The sequence below is a fragment of the Netta rufina genome (assembly GCF_964035555.1).
Source record: "Netta rufina genome assembly, chromosome: 13".
Classification (NCBI taxonomy): domain Eukaryota; kingdom Metazoa; phylum Chordata; class Aves; order Anseriformes; family Anatidae; genus Netta; species Netta rufina.
The window spans coordinates 2,338,742-2,359,863 of NC_140136.1; the positions used below are offsets into that span (position 1 = coordinate 2,338,742).

At 53.5% G+C, this 21,122-nt stretch overlaps 1 protein-coding gene across 1 annotated transcript in view; it reads right to left on the reverse strand.

Moving 5' to 3' along the window:
- Positions 1–5,465: 5,465 nt before the first annotated feature.
- Positions 5,466–21,122, reverse strand: part of JPH3 (junctophilin 3) — a gene marked incomplete at both ends in the record, with an annotated part of 45,183 nt that continues 29,526 nt past the window's right edge. Inside the window, 3 exons of the mRNA XM_084294551.1 lie at positions 5,466–5,546; positions 13,310–14,226; positions 18,262–18,386. Of these exons, the coding sequence (XP_084150677.1) occupies positions 5,466–5,546; positions 13,310–14,226; positions 18,262–18,386 (1,123 nt within the window). The remainder of the gene's footprint in view (positions 5,547–13,309; positions 14,227–18,261; positions 18,387–21,122) is intronic.

Here is a 21,122-nt window from a genome sequence, read left to right on the forward strand (position 1 = left end):
GAAGTGACAGGCTCCCGAGGAACAGGAGGCAGGTTGGGCCAGCTGTCCTGCTCCCTGCACACCACTGGCCTCGCAGAGCACAAGGAGAGGAGGCTTTGGGGTGGTTTGGAGAGGAGATGTTGGCTTCCTGGGGCTGTCGTGGCTGAGCAGTGAGATTGGACTGACCCAGGAGTGAAGTTGGGTTCAGTTTCTCCTGGTTCTGGGGTTTTGGGTGAGCCAGCACAGGTGGAGGTTGGTCATACAGCCTGGTGCAGGAGGTGCTGGTGGCCATCCTTAGGCTGCGTGACGGGAGGATGCTGGCCCGGCCTGAAAATTGAGGCTCAGTTGTCATTTCTGACAAAATGAGCCTGTAGCGCCGTAATTGGAACAGCCTGCGTGGGGACTGAATCCCACACAGCGTCCGCTCTCTCTGGAGCATTTGCAGCCGTTGGACTTGAGACAGAAATTAATTCTGGTGCATCTGCAGCCACTGCTCAGCAGAACAGACGAGACAAATGCAGCACTCCCTTGGAGCCGTGCAGCCAGCGACAGCCGCAAGATGTCTGGGCGCGCTGGCCCATCTCGTGCTGGTGTAACCGTGGAAGCCTTGGAAGCTGTCACGTGTTGATTCAGCAAATAAAACCTCTGATAAAAGGTAAAAGACTTCCGTGGTGGAAAGCTAAGCAGGGAAACCTGATTATTACTACCATCCTAAGTGCCTACAGGGGAGGCTCTGCCCTGGACTTAAATTTAAGCTATGATGCTTTGATACCAAGCTGTAATGGTACTTTGGTCTTCTGGACATTGACTGAAAGTCCACCGAAGCCTGTTGCTGGGTCAGATAGCCAGTAAGTTTTCATATATTAGGACCAAAGGTACCTTAAAGAAGGAGGGAAGTATTCTGCAGGCGAGCATCAGTGAAATGACTTGCCTAAAATGATACCCAAGGGAAGGGCTGGGCCTAGAACTTGGTGGAAAACGAGGAGCTGAGAAACTCCAGCAGTGTCTGTCATAGGAATAGTTATTCTTGTCTGATATGTGCAAAGAACAGCTTGTGCTTTTTTTTTTTTTTTTTATAAATGTATGAACACCCAGATAAAATTCAATTATTCCTTTGGCATCCTTCAGAGCATTACATTTGCCCGCCTTGTTGTAAAGGGGTGAAGATGTAAACATTTACATAGCAAAAAGAGATCTCAATTTATTATATCTGAAAACATTTTTTTTTTTCAGCCAAAAGAAGGCTGAAAGTTATTTTTTTTTACCTTTTTGAGGAAACTATTCAGTAATTCCTTTTCTTTTGGGCCACACGCATCCTGTAACTGCATTGTAAGTGACACAGTGAAATCAGATTTTTCTATCCCATTTACATGCACAGCTAGAAAGGAGAAACGAGAACAGGGAGAGTGCCAGCTGGAATGCATTTTACTTCAGGAGCTGCAGGAGAAGCAAAGGCTGCAGGAGAAGGTGAGTGGTTTCACGTCTAGCTCAAGCTCAGCTCGCAGCACATGGGATTGCTTCTCCCCACATCAGTGTGGGTGTGGAAGCACATGAACCTTGCTGTGGCGTGTGCCAGGGAGCAGCCAGGGTAACTGGGCTGGCCCAAAGGTGAGAATGCTCTTTGTAGGTGCGAAGTGGGACAGGGAACACTGCAAGAAATTTTGCTTCTGCTGGGAACCAGCTGTTGGGCCAACAGCTGCAGCATCCTTCACCAGGAACCCAGGGTGACTTCGTGTGATGGGCGACCAAGAAAAGAGCTTGGGGTCGTGGTCTGTGCTGAAGGGGCTGAGGAGCAGTGCTGCAGCTTAAACAGGTAATTCTCACAGCTTGCCCTTCTGACAAGACCTGGGACCTGACACCAAAATGCAGCTGCTGCTGGGGCGGGTGGCGGCTGCTTTTCTGCAGGAAGGAAGGGGCTGGGGTGTTGGGGTCCTCGCCCTGTTAAAAGAAGTGAGCCTGGCAGGGAGCCTGAGTCCTGCTAGGCTCAGTGCTGTTAACAGGGTACCCAAACTGGGGCTGGAAGGCAGATGACAGCCAAAGACAGTTCTAAAAAATTCCTACTTTTCCTCGTTTAACTTGCCAAAGCCTATCAGGACATCCCAATAGTCTGTGGGTTTCAGTTAAGCCCTTCATCATCAATACAACATTATTTTTCCTCTCTCTTTCTGTCGCAGCCTCGAGTTACTTATTTTTTTTAGCAGTACCAAGGCTTTATAACTCAGCACAAGAGAACTAGCTGCAGCAACAGCTCGCTATTTCTGCAAGATCAGGCCCAGGAGGCTCACCGCTCGCAGCAGCCAGGGCTCGGGTGCAAGCGAAGCAGACGCCAGATGGGCTGGTGAGAAACCAACGTGCAGGTGGGCAGAGGGGCTTTGTTCCTCCCTTCTTGCTTTCCCCAAAGCTGTGGTGTCAAACCAGCTTGTTCACAGGGGTGTCCTGGCTGGAGGGTCCCCACGAGGGACGTGCAGCCCTCGTGTCAGCTCCTGCACTCAGCACAGGGCAGGAGGAGCGGCTGGTGGGCTGCTTCCTCCAGCCCCTCCGCTGCAGGAGCATAAAATCACCGCTGCAGCCTACAAGAGGAGATAAACCTTCAGCTGTTCCCGTGCATCTGCCGGCATGGACATAAAACAGCAGGGATGGACACTTTGCACAGATTTATACGCCACAGTGACGGATGTTTTAATGTGCCTTAGGTAGATATGCGTGAGTCCGGGGCTCATAAGACAGGGAAATATGCTGAATTACCTCTCTCCCCGGGCTACTTCTCAAGAATATTTCTGGCCTTGGGCAAATGTGAAAAACCCAGGACTAAGATAAATTGCTCGGCTCCCCGTGATTAATAAAGGTGCTGTTATTTTTAAACACATGATGTGGGAGCCAATTAATATTAGTCTTCGGCTATCTCTCATGCTGAACAGGCCTCAGCTCGACCAACGATTTATCCCAAGGAATAAAGAGATGAAAAATCTGAGTTGCGTTTGCTGTGCTGTGTCTGCACATAACTGCTGGTACGTGGGCAAGAGCAGGAGTAACTAGTTGGCCACCAGTGTGAAGAAGCTAGCCGTGAAATCCCCAGTACCTGTCCTTGATTGATAACGAGAGGCGTTGATAATTGATAATGAGACACATCTAAATATCATACCATGTTTGCATGTAGCTATTCAACCTGCTCCTGGCAGGACTGTTGTGTCATGCAGTCAACCAAAATGCACAAAAATCCTTCTTCAGAGTCGTAATGAAGACCTGAGACCAAAATTACAGAACACATTGCAGAGTTCCTGGGGCTGCAGCCCCACTGTGGCATTATTGGGTTCATCTCAGGCACGCAGCAACCATTCGAGAGCATAAAAAGGTGACTGAGGACCAAAACAGAAACACCAAAAAAAATCAATGAGGTACCAAGAGGATGGAGACTTATCATGGAGTGACAGGAGGTACATCGGTGTCATCTGCCCTGTCCACCCATCGCCCTCTGCCTGCAAGGGGAAGGAAGAAAAACTGCGACAGGGAGGGAGAAAGACCATGTAAGGCAAAGAACTGAATTTAACTGGCACATGCTCTAATCCTTAGTTTATTTCTGGTTAAAAATATAGCAATCCAGTGCAGTGTAATAAGAAATCTGCTGAAAAGGTAGCAGAGAAACAGCTAAAACAGAAGCAAAGCAAAGCTGAGGCCGCGTTCAGGGCTGATCCCACAGCTCTGGGTGGGAAATGCCGGGCAGGGTCCCCCCCACAGCCCACCCCGCTGTGCAGGGGCTGCGTCCTGCTGCGGACCCCCGGCGGGGACACCCGGGGGGAATTTGGTCCCCAACACGAAGGGAGCAGCTCGCCGAGCTCCCAGGCAGGGCGAGACGGCGCTCGTGGTGCCAGGGCAGGGGAGAAAACCCTGCGGGAGGGTTGGGAAGGCGCCGGGACGCCGGCCGTAGGCGCCCCGGTGATTGGGACCAGAACAGCTCAGAACAGGGATACGGCATCTTTAATGAGTATGCATATTATCAGGGGGGAGACAGGGGAGAGGAGAAAATCAAGGCAGGCATATTACAAAGATGGTAGAAACGAACAAATTAAGTGACATAGAAAAAAAAAAAAAAAAAGAAAAGAATACATCCTTAGAGGCTGCCATTGCCAATGACGTTTGTTTTTTGTTTTTCCTTTTTTTTTTTCCTCTTTTTTTCTTTTTTTTTCTTTTTTTTTTTTTTTTTTTTTTTTACAGGGACATGTTGGAAGCTGGAATATACATCCTGCATTACAAAGTGCAAAATACTACATGCTCAGAGCCCAAGCATGATGTCTGAAACAGTCCACAGCAAGATGTAAGAGACAAACCCACCACCCTCTCCCTCCTCTCTGGGACATGCTCCAGTGCTCCTCCCCAGATGCCTTTTGAAAAACTTTTTTTTTTTAATTTATTATTTTTAAATCTTATTTCGCTTCGTTTTACGTTATACTAGGTGGGTCGGAATCGAGCCCTCTCTCCCCGCCAACCTGCTCCCTGGCACCTCTGTGCGTGGACGTGTTTTGGGATGGGATGCTCAGCGCGGAGCTGTGCTGCTCCTCGCGGGTCGGCGTGGGCTCGGGGTTGGGGGGGATCTGGGCACAAATTCTGACCCAGGAAAAAGTGAACAGAAAGCAGCCTGGGGTGGTTTTCCAGCCCTGCTGTGAGGGGGAGCAGCCCGGGAGGAGGATTGAAGGCAGGAGGGTGGTGGGGCCGCCGCTTGCACCTTCCCCCATTCCCCCCCTGCCCCATGGGGTTTTGCAGAACACCCCTCGCGGCTTGGTTTTAAAAACAAATAAAATGGGGCCGGGCGCCCTCCTCCCGTCCATCACATCCAGGCAGGGCTCGTGCCTTCCCCGCGCTCCTTCTCGCCTCCTTCTTCCACCGACTCTTCTCCATTCGTGACGGGAGGAGGGAAGAAAAGCACCGGCTGCCTGATTTTGCTTTTCTCTCCCATTTACTTTAATCGTTAAAGCTGTTGTGGATTTCCCTGGGACGCTCAGCCTGGAGCATCCCAGGACCCGTACACACGTGACACGAAATCTCCCCACGGTCCCCTCGTCTAGTCTCCGTTTTGGGTTGGTTGCCGTTGTTACAAATATATTATTATCATTTTTTTTTTTTGGGGGGGTGAGGGGAAGGGAAATGAGGTTTTATTTTGTTGGGATTCCTTCTCATCCTTTCCAGTGTTGGGGGGGCAGAGTGTTGATAGCATTTTGCCATGCCACACAGCATAGTGTTATACAAGCAAAGAATTTTGGCTAAAATCCAAAAAACATTACCCAGGAAAAAAGGCAAACTGTGAGTGAGACTCGATCGTTTGTTGTTCTTCTGTGAAAAGACTTGGAAATCGTCGTAGGACAGTTCGAGTTATGATTTTTTTCCCTTTTTTGTTGTTGTTGTTGTTGTTTGGTTTTATGGTTTTTTTTTGTTGTTTTTTTTCCCCCATTCATACATGTAACTGTTATTTTTGCAAACAAGACAGTCTTGAGTTAGATGAAAAAGTTAATAAACAAAATGGCGACTCCGATATTTAGTAAGATCACCATGACTACCAGAATGGGAGCTGAGCCCTGCAAGAGAAAGAGAAGGAGACGAGTTAGGAGGTGCCCCGAAGGTCTGCCCACGGCCGGGGATGTGCACCCCATAGCGCCTGACCCCAAAGCACCTGCAGGGCCTCAGGGCCACTACTGGGGCAGACGCTGGTGCCACGCATTAGCCAAAGTGGGGTGGGGGTCCCCATGTGAGCTCCGGACCCCCTGCCTGCCAGGCAGACCCCCAGACCTACACCCACCGCATCCATCCAGTGAGACAGCTCATGGAGGCCCCCATGTCGTGCACATGGGAAATCTGGCCTTAATTAATGGCCAAAATCGCTTGCTTAGCCGAGGTGGTCAACGAAAAGAAAAAGTAATAATAATATGGGATTTGATGGTTCCTTGGGGATGGTTTGGAGGTGGCCCCAAAGGACCCTTTCCAATAAATGTGATTGATTGAGCAGGTAACCTGCTGATGGCAAAGGGCAGGCCACTGGTGGTCCCCTATAAGGCAACGTTTTAGTACATTGCAGGATATTTTATAACTTTTTCTGAGGTTGATATGGACCAAATTCCACTCTTGGGGTCTACATAGGAAACATCCCAGCAAGGCGTCGGTGTGGGAGCACCTGCCTCTGGCGGACACAGAATCACCTAGGTTGGAAAAGACCTCCAGGATCGCCTAGTCCAACCTCTGACCTAACACTAAACCTCCCCTAAACCACATCGCCAAGCTTGTGATACCTTTCTGCCCTGGCATTATCTCACCCAATATTATCCAGTTCCCTGTGGGCTGCTTCCCTGAGCTCCCATCGCAGCTGATGAGGATGTGCCAGACCCCCTGAGCACCCCAGGAATGATGGAAACCACCACGCAGCGCCAGGATTGCAGAAAACACCCACCCTGCCCTAAAACATTTGCTGTCCTAAAGCGTCGACGTGGCTCGCGGCGGGGTGAGCGTGCAGGTAGGTGGCAGCTATTTCTCGGCGCAGCTGGGATCCTCGGCTATTCCCCCTGCCATGGAGCTGTGCCAGCCTTAACCCACTGCAATGGTGCTCAGCACCTCGCTCCTGCCCTGCGCCTCTTGCTTTTTTTTTTTGGGGGGTAGCAGGGTGGGTGATCTTTGCGAGCCAGTCCTTGCGCCAGCCTGCAGCGCTGCTGGAAATTAAAAAAATAAAAATAAAAAAGAAGGGATCCTTGCTGGCCGGGGCTGGTTTCTGCTCTGAGCAGGCTGATTCAGTTCGCATTTGGGAGTGGGTGGGAGCGCGGATGCTGGAGCTTGCTGGCAAGGCATATTTGTAGCTTAGCAACAGGGTCAGGGGAAGCCAACCAAATGCGGGGATTGCAGGGAGCTGCTCCTGGCAGCCAGGTATCCACGCCTGGCTGCTTCCAGCAAACCTCTCCGCCTGCACCACGCCAAGCCTTTCCAAGGCAGAAAGCACCCCCCTGCTGCCACTCCTCCCCTCCTCCCCAGCCCCAGGGTTGCCAAGCGCTGCGATGCGCTCTGTTATTTACTTTCGGGGGGGGTTTTAGCTTCATTTCAGAAGATTAGCGGGTTTTACGATTTTTGAGCCCGTGTTAATGCAATACCAGATTGCGAGCGATTATCGCTGTCATTGTTTCTGTTGGCAGGGCACCGCCGAGGCACAAAAGGCGTTTGGTTCCTTCCACCTCGCAGCCAGGGGAGGACGGAGCTGCTCTCGTCTTTCCATCAGCCTCGGTCCACTCGCAGCTTGATTTCCCCTGCCCAAGAGGCAGTGACCATTTCTGCCCTTGCTCTGCTCTGACACTTAATGGTCTCAGTAACAAGCAGCACACAAACTTATCCACCAGCTGGCACGAGCCTGGGATGCTCTGGAGGTTGTAACCGGGCTGGCTGCCCCATAACTCCCTGGCGTTTGAGCTTTGCCCTCACAAACACGGACGCTTTGGGATGGACCTGCAGGCCTGACCAAGATCACAACCCTTTGGTACCTGTGGATGGTGATGGGGTGGGATTTATACACCGATTTATACGCCAAAATTGTGCCCTCAGCCAGAAAAATAGGGGAGTCAACAAACCGAGCACCGTGCGCACGCTCACAGCAACTGGGTTCCCATGCAGCCGGTCACATAAACAGCTTTGGGCCTCTGAAGCTTCTGGTTTAGATCCAGTTACAAATCCTGCTGCACTTCTTGGTGACAAGACGAATCCCTTCTGCTTTTCTGCTTTGACAGAGGGCTTCTGCTGATCCCAGCCCTGCAAGAGGTCAGTGAGCTGCCTTTTCCTGGAGCTGCAGCCAACGTTTTGGACCTCGCAGCCCTTACGATGCTATGCCACCTATGAGCCACCGACATACAGGAATGAGAGAAATCGCCCTTGATTTGCAACTTTGCACGCTGCTTTCATAGCTCAGGGGTGCTTTACCTCATCTTTGGCCTCTCTGAGCCCTAGAGGAGCCCAGAAAAAACCCCGAGGCCAGCGGCATCACAGGCTCTGGGCTGCTGGAGGTTGAGCGCCTTTTCCCAACCTGAAGTTCGTGTGCCACAGACAGCAAGCAGCCTGCAAAACTTTCCTTTCTTCCTCCTTCATTCATTGTTTTTGTTGAAGATACAGCACCTTTTTTAGCCAGGAGCTGCTGGGGGCTGTTCAGCCAGCCCTGCGTGCCATGCAGGAGCTGGAGCACAGCACCGAGATGCTGCCCATTTCCCAAACAGAGCCTTCAGGGCCAGATCCTGCCTTCCCAGCCCGCAGGTAGCGTCCTCTCACCCAATTTTAGCTTCTAAACCTTAGATATCCAGGCTATGCTAACCCTTGAGGCCGTCTGTAGAGTGACGTGAGACGAATTCCGCCCAGCACGGTGACCAGCCTGGCTCGGGGAAAGGAAAAATTAAACCCAGCTTGGTTGGGCTGGGATTTTAGTTTATTTTGTAATAAGCTCCCAGGGCTCCTCTGCAGGATGGGTAAGGTACACCAGTACCCGCTAGGAGATGGGGTGCTTCTGGACAAATGGGGATAACCTCCAAGGACTCCAAGATTTCCTCCAAAGTTGAAAGAGGTGAAACACAGATCCAGAGCCGTGGAGACACTAAAATGTGAATAAGCCTTCGTCACGGCACAGCAGTAGTAACGGTGCTCATCGCCGTGGAAGTAACGAGTGAGAAGCATCCCAGCGAAGCGGTGTGAGCTTTCCCAAGGTTTCCTTCAGCCTCTCATTTCTGGCACGCTTTTCGCAGCTCCGACTGCGGCTGCAGCTGAGCACCACCACCTCTGCCCCACCGTTTGGTTTGTTTGTGTTTCTTTTCTTTTTTTTTTTCCTTTAACTGCTGTGTAGCAACTTGAGTCTGACTGGGAATACAGGGGACAGCTGGTTTACAAATAAAACTGTGGCATAATTAATTTAAGTATTAGCAATCCATTATTACCTGTTACTGCAGCTCTGCCTCTGCCATGGAAACCAGAGTGCAGGTTACCTAGGAATCCCTCTGGGATCTATTAAGTGTAATTACGAAGGACTGGGATCAGCAAAAAGTATACAGGCATTGTTTTCCAGGCTCAGCACTACGAAAGTGCTGAAAACTCCGCAGCTCCACGACATTTGTGCTGAATTGTCACACAATTGCCAGGAACAGGCTGCTGCGAATCGGTTAAGGAGCATTTATCAAGAGAAGCAGAAGGGACTGGCCTCGCCTTCTCCGATGTGTTGCTCGGGGTTCGACGGTTTTAAGGTTTTGGTTTTCTTTTGGTCAAAAGCTGGCAATGGAGCCCAACTTTCTCAAAGCTAGACGGCGGCGTGGGGCTGGGCTCAGAGCCCTAAAATGGATCCGGGATGACAAAGTTGGCGAGGGGCACCCTGCTGCTACATCAGAGGGCTCCTGAGATTAAACGGGCTGGAAGAGGATGCTGTCGAGCTCAGCCCTGCATTTCTCTCTGAGCATGATTTACCTTGTGTTGTTACGAGTAATGCCGAGATGTCTGCACATCAAGGAGAGCGGTTTCTGGTTATTATTTAAGAGGCAATGACCCCAAAACTCTTTGTGCACGTGGCAGCTCCTCCTGCACTCGCTGCGGTCCCTGTGCCGGTGCCTCCCTGGGCAGGGCACCCATCTCCAAGGGGTGACAGCGATCAGGTGGTGGCAGGGCTGATATTCCTCCTAATTCCCTTGTAATTAAGCTTGTTTGTGTGTGTGTGCTGGGCCACAGCCACTCGGGATCGGGTTGTGAACCTGTTGTGAGTTTATTTAGACGAGGTGAGAGAAACAAGGAAAACCCAGGCACAGCTGTGTTAGGAGACCTGGGGAAGGCTCCTGATGGGGAAATAAAGGAAAAATCTGAAAGGGAAAGCCGGAGAGGACCACAGGGTTTAGTCCTAGGGATGCTAACCACAAAAGCACCCCCAGGCACCTTTCCCAGGCTGGTCCACACGCAGACAGGACATGCACACAGCATCCCGAGATGCAGGTGAACTTCTGCACTCCAGACCCTCTGGGCAGCTTATATTCCAGCCGAAATTCGGGGATGGGATGGGGGTGAGGGGCAGGGGTCCCTGCCCAGCCCTTCCTTTGCTGCGCTGCTGCGGTGCCGGGGCTGTGCCGGGGCTGGCTCTTGGCAGAGCGCGGCGCTGGCTGCAGATTGGCTGCCTCCTCCTTGCTTTCCCCAGCGACAGGGAAACCTGCTCAGAATCTCTGGGTGGAAAATACACCCAACACGCAGACAGCAGGAGAGAAGATGCTGCAGCTCCCCGAGCCCCTCTCTGCCATCCCCGGCTGGCGCAGCGGGGTCTCTGCCACCCTTATCCCCGCAGAGGGCTTGCAAACTTCATTGCCAACCCCAACCCCGCAGCTGTTTCCTCTGGTTCTTTGCAGCAAACAGCTGAGAACGCTGAGATTTTATCCGGCAGCATGTGACAATGGAAGAAAATGCCGGGGGTGGCTGGGATTTTGGGCTGCTGTCGGGCTTTCTCGGTGGGATGAGACAGGGGGATTTTAAAGAGCTGAGTACAGAGCCTGCTCGCGTGCCCGGGGAGTTTTCCCATTGCCTTTAGCGAGACCACAGAGCATCCCTAGGAGTCTCCATCCGAATACCTGTGATTGCTCCTGAAACGAGGGCAGGCAGAGGAATCAGGCTCCGTGCGTGCCTGAGCGCTGCCCTTTCTCTCAGGCATGCTGGGGACCTGTGTGCCCGAAACACTTCTGTTCCTTTTTGGGAACTGCAGATGTTCAGCACCTGCAGGAAAGGGGCGACATGCTTTTTATCCCCAACCCTAAAAATACGACGTGCTTCGTGTTGATGGATAAAAGGGCTGCTGGCATTTTAGAAAGCCTCTTTCCCCTTCCAGCGGCTCAACAATTCCTTTTTTCCCTTCCTGTTTTAGATCATCTCAAAGGCTCTAGGAGGCTGTGAAGTGTTCAGACACAGGCTTGAGCTTTTTGCCTCGTGGTTCCTTAAGGCCAGAAAGGACGGTGACGTTCGCATGAGTCCCTTAATCCAACAACACCGACACTGGTCCGGGCACGTTGCTTTCCGATTTCGTCTGCCCAAGCGATGACAATTGATGCGAGTTTGTTCTGTGCGCACAGGGGTCAGTGCACACGGAGACACGGAAAGATCAGGTGCCCTCGAGTGTGGTTTTAAAGCGTTGGTGTGACCGCAGCGCCGGCTTGCTGACCCTGAAACCCCACCGTCCCCTGACAGGAGCACCAAGCAGCACTGAATTTCATCAGCGTTATTGAGCAGCAGCCTCAAGAAATGACCTTTGTAAGAGGAGTCTTCAGTTAGTGATGAGCAGCCCCCATGGAGAGGGGTGTCTGCACTCCCTGGAGGTAGAGGTGCTGGGTGGAAGGTGCAGGGGAGGTCACGGTGGTGCGCAGGAGGCTGGGACACGTTGGGTGGCACCTCCTGGTCCTCGCCCTGCTGGTGCCACTGCCCCCTCCCCGCCCAGCCGCTGGAGCAGCCCCCTGCTAGCGCAGCGCAACTCTTGCTAGAACAAATTGTTGCTGGCATTGTAGGTTATTTAAATCCACATATTATCTCTTCCTCTGTATTACATTAGCTTCCTCCCAAACCTTCGCCATCTGTTCCACCCTCGGTTATGAATGTGAGAAAACTGAACATGCTGCTTCGCCGCTACAGCACTTAAAAGGATGATGTGCAGCCTAATGGCTTTTCTGGGTGCTTTTACACGCAGCCCGTGCCTGTTTGGTGGTGTCCGGCACCCACTGGACGTAGCCATCGAGGAGACGTCACTTCAGTGGCTGTTTTTCCAAAGCTGCAGCTGGCTGATGTGTGCAGGGGTCCCTCGGAGCTCTGGTTTCTCTCCGCCCCACCAAGATGTGTCCTGCGGTGCTGGTCCACCAGCAGACACCCTGCGTGCAGCGCTTGGTAAATGCTGTGTGGGTGCTTGCGAGCCTGCGCCGAAGCTTGCAGGATGAATAGGAAGCCAGCAAGCTACAGGGCTGCGTGTGGGGGTGATTTATCCACAGCCACAGCAGGGAAATTGTGGCAGCTCGGTAGCTGAGCCCTTCCTGCATCCCGGCTGCATCCCCCTTTTTCTGCTTCTCCCCCCCTGGCTGCAGGCACCCAGCACCTTTACCCTGTGGGCAGCAGGGGGGGGATGCTGGAGGTCTGGAAACAGCAAGCAGACGCTGCAGACCACCACGGTCAAACTTTTGGAGAGACCGATGAATATCGCCTTTTATCAGCCCTCTCAAACAGCCAAAATCTCCTTCTGCCACCCTGACGGGGTGAGGGGGCTGCTCTCAAGGCACCCTGCAATCACCATCAGCCTGGGCTGGGAAATTCGTGGAGCTCAGGCTCCTCCCGAGGCAGGGTCAGCTCCCTTCGAGTTGCACCTGAGCTGCAGATGTCCACGCCGTCTTTGCACCACCTCCTCCCTCCCAGGCAATTCATCCCAGCCCTCAGCTCTCCACTGATGGCTAATAGCTAACCACTGCCTCTAATGCTCGAATTTAAGCCCATTAATTCCCTTCATCAAGAACAGATTATTCCCTTCCACTTTGCAGCAGCTGTGTTACACGTTTGAAGATTGCTTTGTCTCCTCTTCTCTAGCCTGAACGACTCCAGCTCTGCCCAGCAGCCTGTTGTTCCTGTAAATCTCCAGCGAGCCCTCACCTCTCCCGAAATGAGGAGCCCTGAGTGCTCCTGCACCTGCTTCTGCGTTTCACAAAGGAAAAGAAGGAAGGCAGGCTGAGCCTAAGCCCTTTGCAATGTGCCCTGCTCCGTGACCACGGTACCCTCCTCCAGGTGGCTCAGGTCCCCAGCACAAGGTGGTGACAAGGCCACGGCATCAGTCACATAAAGGTGGAGAGATGGGGAGATGCCACAGGTTGACACAATGCCTGTCTGCCAGGGTTTGAGCAGCGATCTCATGTCGAATTATGGGGTCGTGTCACATTATGGGGTCAAGTCACAATACTGGGTCATGTCACAATATTGGGTCCTGTCACACTCTGGCCAGCGTGACACTCAGTTGCCATCACCCAGCCACAAGGAAGCATCACCAACCCCTCGCCTGCTCCCACCTTTCCCCCAGGCGAACACCCCAAGCCCTCCACCCCAATCCCCCACTGATAATCTCTGTTTCCCCCAAGACACTCTGCGCAGGACACCCCAAATCTCCTCCCAGCACACACTTCTATGCACCACGGGAGGAGGGAGGGGAGGCTCGAGGTGCAGACAGGGACATTTTAGGGCTCAGTTGTGCTGGCAGTGCCACCTCCCTCTCCGCTCGCTGCGGTCCCACGACAGCTCAGCACCAGTTTTCCCAGCCAGCTTTCCACACACGGCTTTGCCTACTTACCGTACTGGATTTGAGCGCATCCCCATTGTCTTCTTCAGATTCTAGTGCAACAGGTAAGGATTTCTGTGGCGGGGAGAAGGTTAAGTCCCACCTTAGTAGCCGAGGCTCAGCTTTGTCCCCGAATCTCAGGTTTTCCAGTTTCTGCACCGTGGGCTCGGCGGAGGAAGCTGGCCTGAAATTCTCTTTGTTCTGGGACTTAGACCTCAGTCTCTGAACCCCGAAGCCCCGCTCTTCCCCGCGGTGGTCATCAGCCATGCTCCTGCAGGGTCCCCCTTTGCTATAGTGTCTTTTTTGGGTGTGAATCTCTTGCATATAAGAATCCATCCTCATGAGGGGCTTCATCTCCATCTCGTAATTGCTCATCTTCTCCTCGTCTAGCTCAAGCAGCTTGGAGCTCCCTGAGCTGTGGTTGTGGGACCTGTGGTGGGAAGTCCAAGAAACCGTGGCCGGGGAATCTGTCCACCTCTCTCTTTGCTTGTGGTTGGAGGCCGAGTGTTTGTGTCCTCCGCTCCGGCCTCTGTAGTCTTCGGGGACGGAGGCCGACCCCAGCTGGCCGCTGCGCAGCGCCCCGCTTCGCAGGCCGCGCGTCCCGCCGACCTTCTCTTCGCCCCAGCTGTTGGGGCGCAGGTAGTCCCCGCCGCGCCCCTCCAGCAGCATCTGGATCTCCCCACCCCGCTCTTCGTCCACCGAGACCTGCCGGGAGAAGTGCGCGCTCTTGTTCCTGCAGGAGCCCAGCGGCGGCGTGGACGAGGGGCTGGCGGGGAAGCTCTGCAGCGGGCTGTCCTCGGGGGTCAGGTCGGACGGCGTCGTCCCTTTCCTGTAGAGCTCGGGGCTCTCTTGCTGCAGCGGCGTGCCGGTGGAGAGGACCTCAATGTCGTCGCTCGAGTTCTGGCGCTTGGGCCGCTGGCATTCGAGCCCTTTTTCGGGGAGGAGTTGGGGGAAAAGAGAGAGAGAGAAGGGAAAGAGGATTATTTCTGTTCCGTGGGTGCCCGCCAGGTTTTTGGGGTCAAAGAGGGGGTCTGAGAGTGTTGGGTGGCAGGGGAACTGCAGGCTGGAGCAGGACATTCGCTATGCACATCCTCCTGCTACCAGACCAAGGGAAAAGACTGCTAGCATTACACCAGACCCACTTACACCTGCAGAGTGGTTTGGCTTTGGCTGCAGGCATTGCAAAGCCTCTGGAGAGGGGGAGATGGCTTTGCCTTCTTTTCAGCTTCATTATGCACTAGGGTTGTGCTTCTCACCCTTTTACACCCCTCCGGCTCCACTATCCGTTTCCAGCTGATGTAAGCAGGCTCAACCATGCCTGCTCCTTTAGCACCCACAGTTTTCGCCTCTCTTGCTGCCCTCCATCCATCCACCATCCCTGCTCACTTGCGGACATGTGCAGGCATTGCAAATAAAAGGACTCACAGCAGGCCAGCAGCCCCAGAGAGGTGGGAAGCTGCTTGCATGGTGCAGTCACTCCCTGGCACCCCAGATCACCATTCTTGCACTTTGCACAGCCCATTAACTCCAGTCCTGCTGAGGGGTTATGCTGAGGGTCCACTGATGGTTTTCCCATCAGCTTGTTCCATCGGCTCAGTTTTCAGGCACAAGAGGTGAAGAAGGGGATTTTTTTTTCCATGTTTTCCCATGGGGATGCTCCCACATGGGCAGATGTGCTGCGTTGGTGGCTCCTCCAGTTAAGGAAAGAAAAAAAAGCACATCAACTAAAGCAGGACTGCCAACGCATGGGCAGCTTGTTCTTTTTGCCAGCACAGCCTTCCTGCCCCGTGCAGCTGAGCAGGGCATGGATATGTCCCCCCTTGCTGGGCACCGTGGAGCCCATCCTGGTCCTGCAGGCTGTGTGCACGGTGGTAAGAGCGAGGACAGGAGCGAGGCAGTGTGCTCGGGGTGACACGAGTCCAATAACACCATCAGCCCTTAGTGCACCTCACTGAATGTACTCCGACCTCTCTGAGCCCAGGGAACACCAGGGGGCTGCTCCCTGGGGGACGGGGATTTAGGGACGGGGACTTGAAGAGAGGCTGAGTGTCTCCTGCTGGAGGTGGTCAATGAGTGGGAGGCGTATTGTTCTCTGGACAATTAAAAAATCTGCATTGTATTAGTCCTTCGTGAGACATCAAATTATTTTGAAGGGGTGCAAGCTACCACTGGTTAAGTCTCTTTTCACCCTCTCAAGGCATAGCTGTTCCCAGCTAAAGCCATGCTAAATTATGTGAATAATTTGATAAATATATTAACTGCCTAATGCCCCTGAAATGCATCTAATTGCAATTGCTATGGCTAGACAAGAAATGAGTCTCAAAAAAAGGGAAGAACTCAATTTCTCACCGTGGTTTAAAAATAAATGCTCTGAAGTGCCTGCTCTAATCTCTCCGCTTCTGCCGAGCAATTTTCTCTAGTGCATCTTCTTGGGGAGCCGCTGGGACGTGCTGGCAGCGAGGGGCTGGATGTCCCCATCGGGGCACTCACAGGGGAGGCGAACAAGGAGCAAGGCTGCCTGGAAATTTCCCGTCGAAGCAGTTTCTCGATGGGAAACAGGGGCTTCCAATGGCCGACGAGGTGTTTTTGGATGATTTGCCACGGGAAATCCTGTCTGTGTTTTGGGACGGTGCTCAAATAGCTCGGCCCTTGTTCGTTCCCTGCGTGTCTGGATTTCCCAGGATTTATCTGGGGCCCCTGGGCACTCCTATTACCAGTAGGACAATGCAGTGAAGGAGAAGGGTGGAGCTCAGCCCCGCTGTTTTCAAGCAGAATAACTCTCTGGGAGCTTTCTGGGGAAAATACAGACAGGTGGGCTTGTGGCTGTTGTGGAGATGGTCCTGCTCCTGCCGTCCTCCTGGCTCACAGGTGGGAAACTGAGGCAGGGAGGGAATAAATGGCTACAGAGGAGAAAGCTGGTCGTATAGCTCAGATAAAGGCAGCTACTGAACGGGGCTCACCCAGAGCCGCCCTGCTCATCCCAGGCTTTGACTGATCTTCCCCTGTTTGGCTCTCTGGAGGTGCAGGGCCTTGAAAGCTTCCCACCAGCTCCGACCACCCCAAAGCCACCCTCTGAGGGCACAGCCACCCCCAGCCTGGCCCCACCTTTGCTCCCTCCCCTTGGCACCAACCCCAAAATCCCCTGGCTGCCCCAAAGCCCTGCTGTCCTCCAGCATCCTCACCCTGGAGACCTGCACTGGAGATCGCATTATTAAGCATCCTCTCATCCTAAATCTTCCCCATCCAGACCTGCAATGAGCTGTTTCTGCCTCTCCTTCTCTACCCAATTAATCCCCTGGGGTTTGCAGCCCCAGACGGGGCTTGGGGCCAAGGGGTGGCAGCGCCAGGGGGGTGCAGGCGGTTCCTTGCGGAGGAACACGACAGATGCAGGGTGCTGTCTTCCCGGCGTTCGACACCCGAGGATGTTCAACAATTATTCCGGGCTAAAATTAGCCAGGGAACACGTGATGTTCCTGGAAGAACCGCCGTGAGAGCGCTACGGAGGATGCGGAGCACCAAATCTGGATTTCCAGCAGGATGGAGGCAGCCGTGCCCGGCCACGGAGCCTTCAAAGCCGAGCAAGTGACCCAGGTTTTCCCAAATCTTGGATGGAAGTGTTTTTTTTTTTTTTTAATGTGCTCTGAGTGGAAGCTCCTTCCCCCCTCTCACCCAGGCGTGACCCACCCAGCCAACGCGAGCCCCACCGCAAGCCGAGCCCCGCGTCCCCGTCTAGCAGCTGGTAAAAAATGCATCACCTAAAAATATCTTTTTCAAGAGGTGATTTAAACCAGCCGAGTCTCTCGGCAAAGAGGAAATGGAGATGAGGAATATCTCAGGGCCGAGGAAGCCCCAGGGACCGTGCAGCCCAGCGAAAGAGCTCAGATCTCCAACCTACAAATCGGAGGTCTGCAGGGGGAGGAGTGCCGAGGGGTGTTTGCAGAGGGCTGCACTTTCTCCTGGCCAAACCAGGCTGTGCAGGGCTGGCAAAAGATGCCAGCATCCCTCGGCATCCCTCCTGCCCGGCCTTGGCCACGCTGCTCCTGCCGGGGACCAGCACCCAGCCGCGAGTCACCAGCAGCAGCCCTCAAGAGATGAAGATGAATGAGCAACGTTCAGCTAATGAGGTGGAGAGGGGGGATAATGATAGATGCCTCCTAATGAGGGATCGGTGCAGGGAAAGTTTTGAATAAAACCATTCACATTTATTAATTACGATGTTAATTATTGCCGTGGGGACTTGGATCTCTCCCCTCCTACCCCTTGCTATGTGCAGCCTTGGTGGGGCAAATCCTCCCCGGGCTGCACCTCCCCAGCTTGTCCTCCCCGAGCCTGTCCTGGCACCAAACCTCTCCTCTGGGCACCGGCTGCTCCTCTGCAGCTGGGAAAAACCTCGTTCCTCGAGAAGAAAAGCTTTGAACAAGCCAGAGAGAAATTTTGGAGGTGTCAGAGGGAAGGAAAATGCTTTCAAACCTGGCTCTGTGCACATGCAAGTGCATGAAAAGCCATCAGGCAAACCCTGAATGTGAATTCCCCGACACCTCTGTGTGTGTGCAGAAGGCTTGCACACCCAGGTGAAGGATTAGAGAGTGCACACTTACAAAACCCAGGCTTTCAGAAGGCACAAACCAGGCTCTGGAAGCCATGGGGGTAAAACTGTGCCTGCCTTCAGGATCATTTGTATTTGCACTTCACTTTCAAAGCTCTTGGGTTGTTTTTTTTGTTTGTTTGTTTGTTTTGTGCAACCATCAGAGCCTATACATTAAAAAAAAATGGGGCTGTTTCAGTGCAAAACACCAAGATCCCTGCAACGCCATGACTGCACAGGGTGGATTGAAAGACCGCCGATAGACCCCTGCAAGCCAGACCATGCCGGGCACATCTTTGCCGGTTTTATCACAGAATTTATCATTATTTCCAAACCCTGATGCTGTGTGGGGCCGGCCGGCGTGGCATCGTGCACTGACCGTTTTCCCTGTGCTGGAAGGAAGGCGAAAACTCTTTGGCAGTGATCCTGGCGATGCGCGCTTCCTCCTGGGCTTTCTGCGCCGCCGTCACGGCCGCCTCCGCCTTGGCCCGGGAGTGGGAGGTCCTGCAAGGCAACAGAGAGACAGGGAGGTGTGAAAGGGGGGTCATGGCAGTGCCTGGGGGTTTCCCTGGTCCCCCCCCAGAGATCCCCACCAAAAAGGGTGATTTTGGTGGAGCTGTGCCCGGGGGTGTCAGAGGTGTTGGCACATGTGGCCCCGTTGGGTGCTCAGCTCTGAACAGGGATTGCGGAGACTTTTAGTGGGGTTTTGGTGCCGTGGTTGCAAAAAGGGCCGTGTTAGGTGCATGGTGAAGCCTTTGGGCTGCAAAGCATCCACAAGCATCGCTGTGGGCTTTCTGCAGCCCGGCACAAGGAGCCTGCCAAGAAAACCGCCCTGCATCACTCGGCCGAGCCTTAAACCAAACCTCTGCCTCCCTCCATGGTCTGAAGGTGAAGAAAGGGGTCAGAGCGAACACAGAGTAACCCAAAGGGCATCCAGAAAACCCCACAGGGCCGTGGTGGAGGAGCTACCCCAGGGAGCAGGATTTCTTTGGGAACAGGTGATGTTACCTCTATAACATGCCACTCCCGTCAGCCTCGGGGGTTGAATTTCTCAATTTCCAGCCAGCATTTTTTAACCCAAATGCTCACTTTCGGGTGAAGGAGACTGCCACCCCTGCCAGCACATATTGTGCGTAAAGCCAAGTGTGTAAATACAAGCAGGGATCTCCTCGCTGGGGGCGAGCGGCTGCCCCCTGCCCTCATCCATCCCCCCCAGACCCCCAGGTGCCCGTGTCTGATGGCTCCAATCTCGCCCCCAGCCCCTCAGCACCGTTCCCGTGCTCATCCCCCGGAGCAGGTTTGTCCCTTCCCCTTCACTCAGCTCTCGAGGCACTTTAAAAAACTGCCTGTTCCTACCCGCCCCGGTGCAGGCAGCGTTATAAATAGCTCAGCTGATTTCTTTTCCCTCCAAAAGCAGGCCCTCCATCTCCTTTAATCATTTTTTTTTTTTTTTTTTTTTTTTTTTGCGTTCTGCTGCTCTCTGAATTCCCTCTAATTTTTCAACATCTGCTCGGAGAGGAGTGCCATTTCTGACAGGCTCCTATAAATGGAAAATGGGGCCAGCAACGTGCCTCGCGCCGCACCGCGCCGCACAAGCCGGGGAGGTGCACGTCTGTGCCCTGCCGCTTCTTCAAACCCAGGCAGGATGCCATCAACCCCTGCCCCCAGAGCCACCCTGTCCCTTGTTTTTAAGTGCTGGCAAGTTGTTTTTGCTCCGGGAAGTGTTTTATGTATATAAATGGGCTGCTCTGCGGTGGCTGGGTATGCATACAGCCCCTTCTCACAGAGGTGCAGGTCTCCCCAACCAACGCAATGAAAAATTGGTTGAAAATGGTTCAAAACCTGGGCTGTGAGGGGACAGCCAGGGCATTTCCAGCTCTTCTCCATGCTCCTGCAGGGATGGAGGGGTGGAGGAGCATGTCACTGGCCCATCCCTTGGCAGATACACCAGATCAGCCCTTTGAGCTCTGAGCATCTGGAAGAGGGGGGATGCAAAGTGTTTGACATGGATGTGGTCGGTGCAAAAGGCTGGGGTGCCAGTCCCATCGATGAAACCACCCCAGAGCCAAGAGCAGTGCCAGCTGAGGCTTGAAATTTGGATGCTGGCTCTCTGAGGTTGCTACAGGGCCTGTTTTTTTCCGTGGGGGCTTCCCAGTGGTCTGGCTGTTGGCTCCTGATGATCCCCCACCCATCTCTGCCTCTGTTTTCTCCCCGGTTTGGGAGCTGCTGGGGAAGGGCCCGTCCCTCCCGTGCCGCAGCACATTCGTACGGCAGGCTGCCCGTCCCCGCTGGCCTGCTCCGAAGGATTAATAACGTCTGGTGGTGTCTGGACCGAGCTCAGCAGGCAGGATTACACGCCGCCTCCCGAATCTCCTCCCTGGGGAGGCAGCTGGAGGCAGCGATCCGTCACTTCTTCCAGGCTGGAAGCAGCGTGTGCTGCCCGCGAGCAGACCTGGGGACAGGCGAGGCAGGAGGGCACGCTGGAAGAGCACACGGGGAGCATCCTCACCACGCTCCCCTCTCCTGGACCTGGGGATTCCCATTTCTCCACCAAAATGGGCCAAAAAATCCATCCCTTTGGGGAAGACGCATATCCATCTCCGGAAAACTCATTCTGGTGACTTCATCCCCGTGGATCAGCCCAGGACAAGCAGCAGTTTGGGGGTTCGGCCCAGGCAGAGTTAAACCCAACCCCCTGAATTAAACCATCCCCGATCTGAGATGCTCTCAATGCCCACAAAGCTGATACAACTCGGAGCACGGCGCAGAGGCGCAGGCAGGCTTAATTGTTTGTAATGCTCTCTAAGATGCTTGCAGGAGAGGCGCCGTTGGAGTGAAAAGCAGAATTATGATGATCTATACATTGCATAATAAAATACATAAGTATTCCCAAATAAATGCAAGTAATCCAGTTAGTGCTCGCATGACTTTGTCACATACTAAATTTAACAGCTGTCTCCTTTCTATATGCCTGCTGCTCATGGCGTGCACTAAATCTTAATTCCCCAGCTAATTGCTTGACTTTCTTTTGGTGTAAAGCGGGTCTTTCTCCACGGCACACAGAGAGCCCTGATCTACTCGCGCTTCGCTGTCACAAACGAGGATTTCTGTGGGATTTTGGCCAAGTCTGAAACTGGACAGCGGGTCAGAGGAGCTAAATCCTAGAACGCAGGGTCAAAATGAGGTTGAAGCTGTCCATTTTTTTACCCAAGGCGTCTCCAATCCTGTAGGGAGCCCACT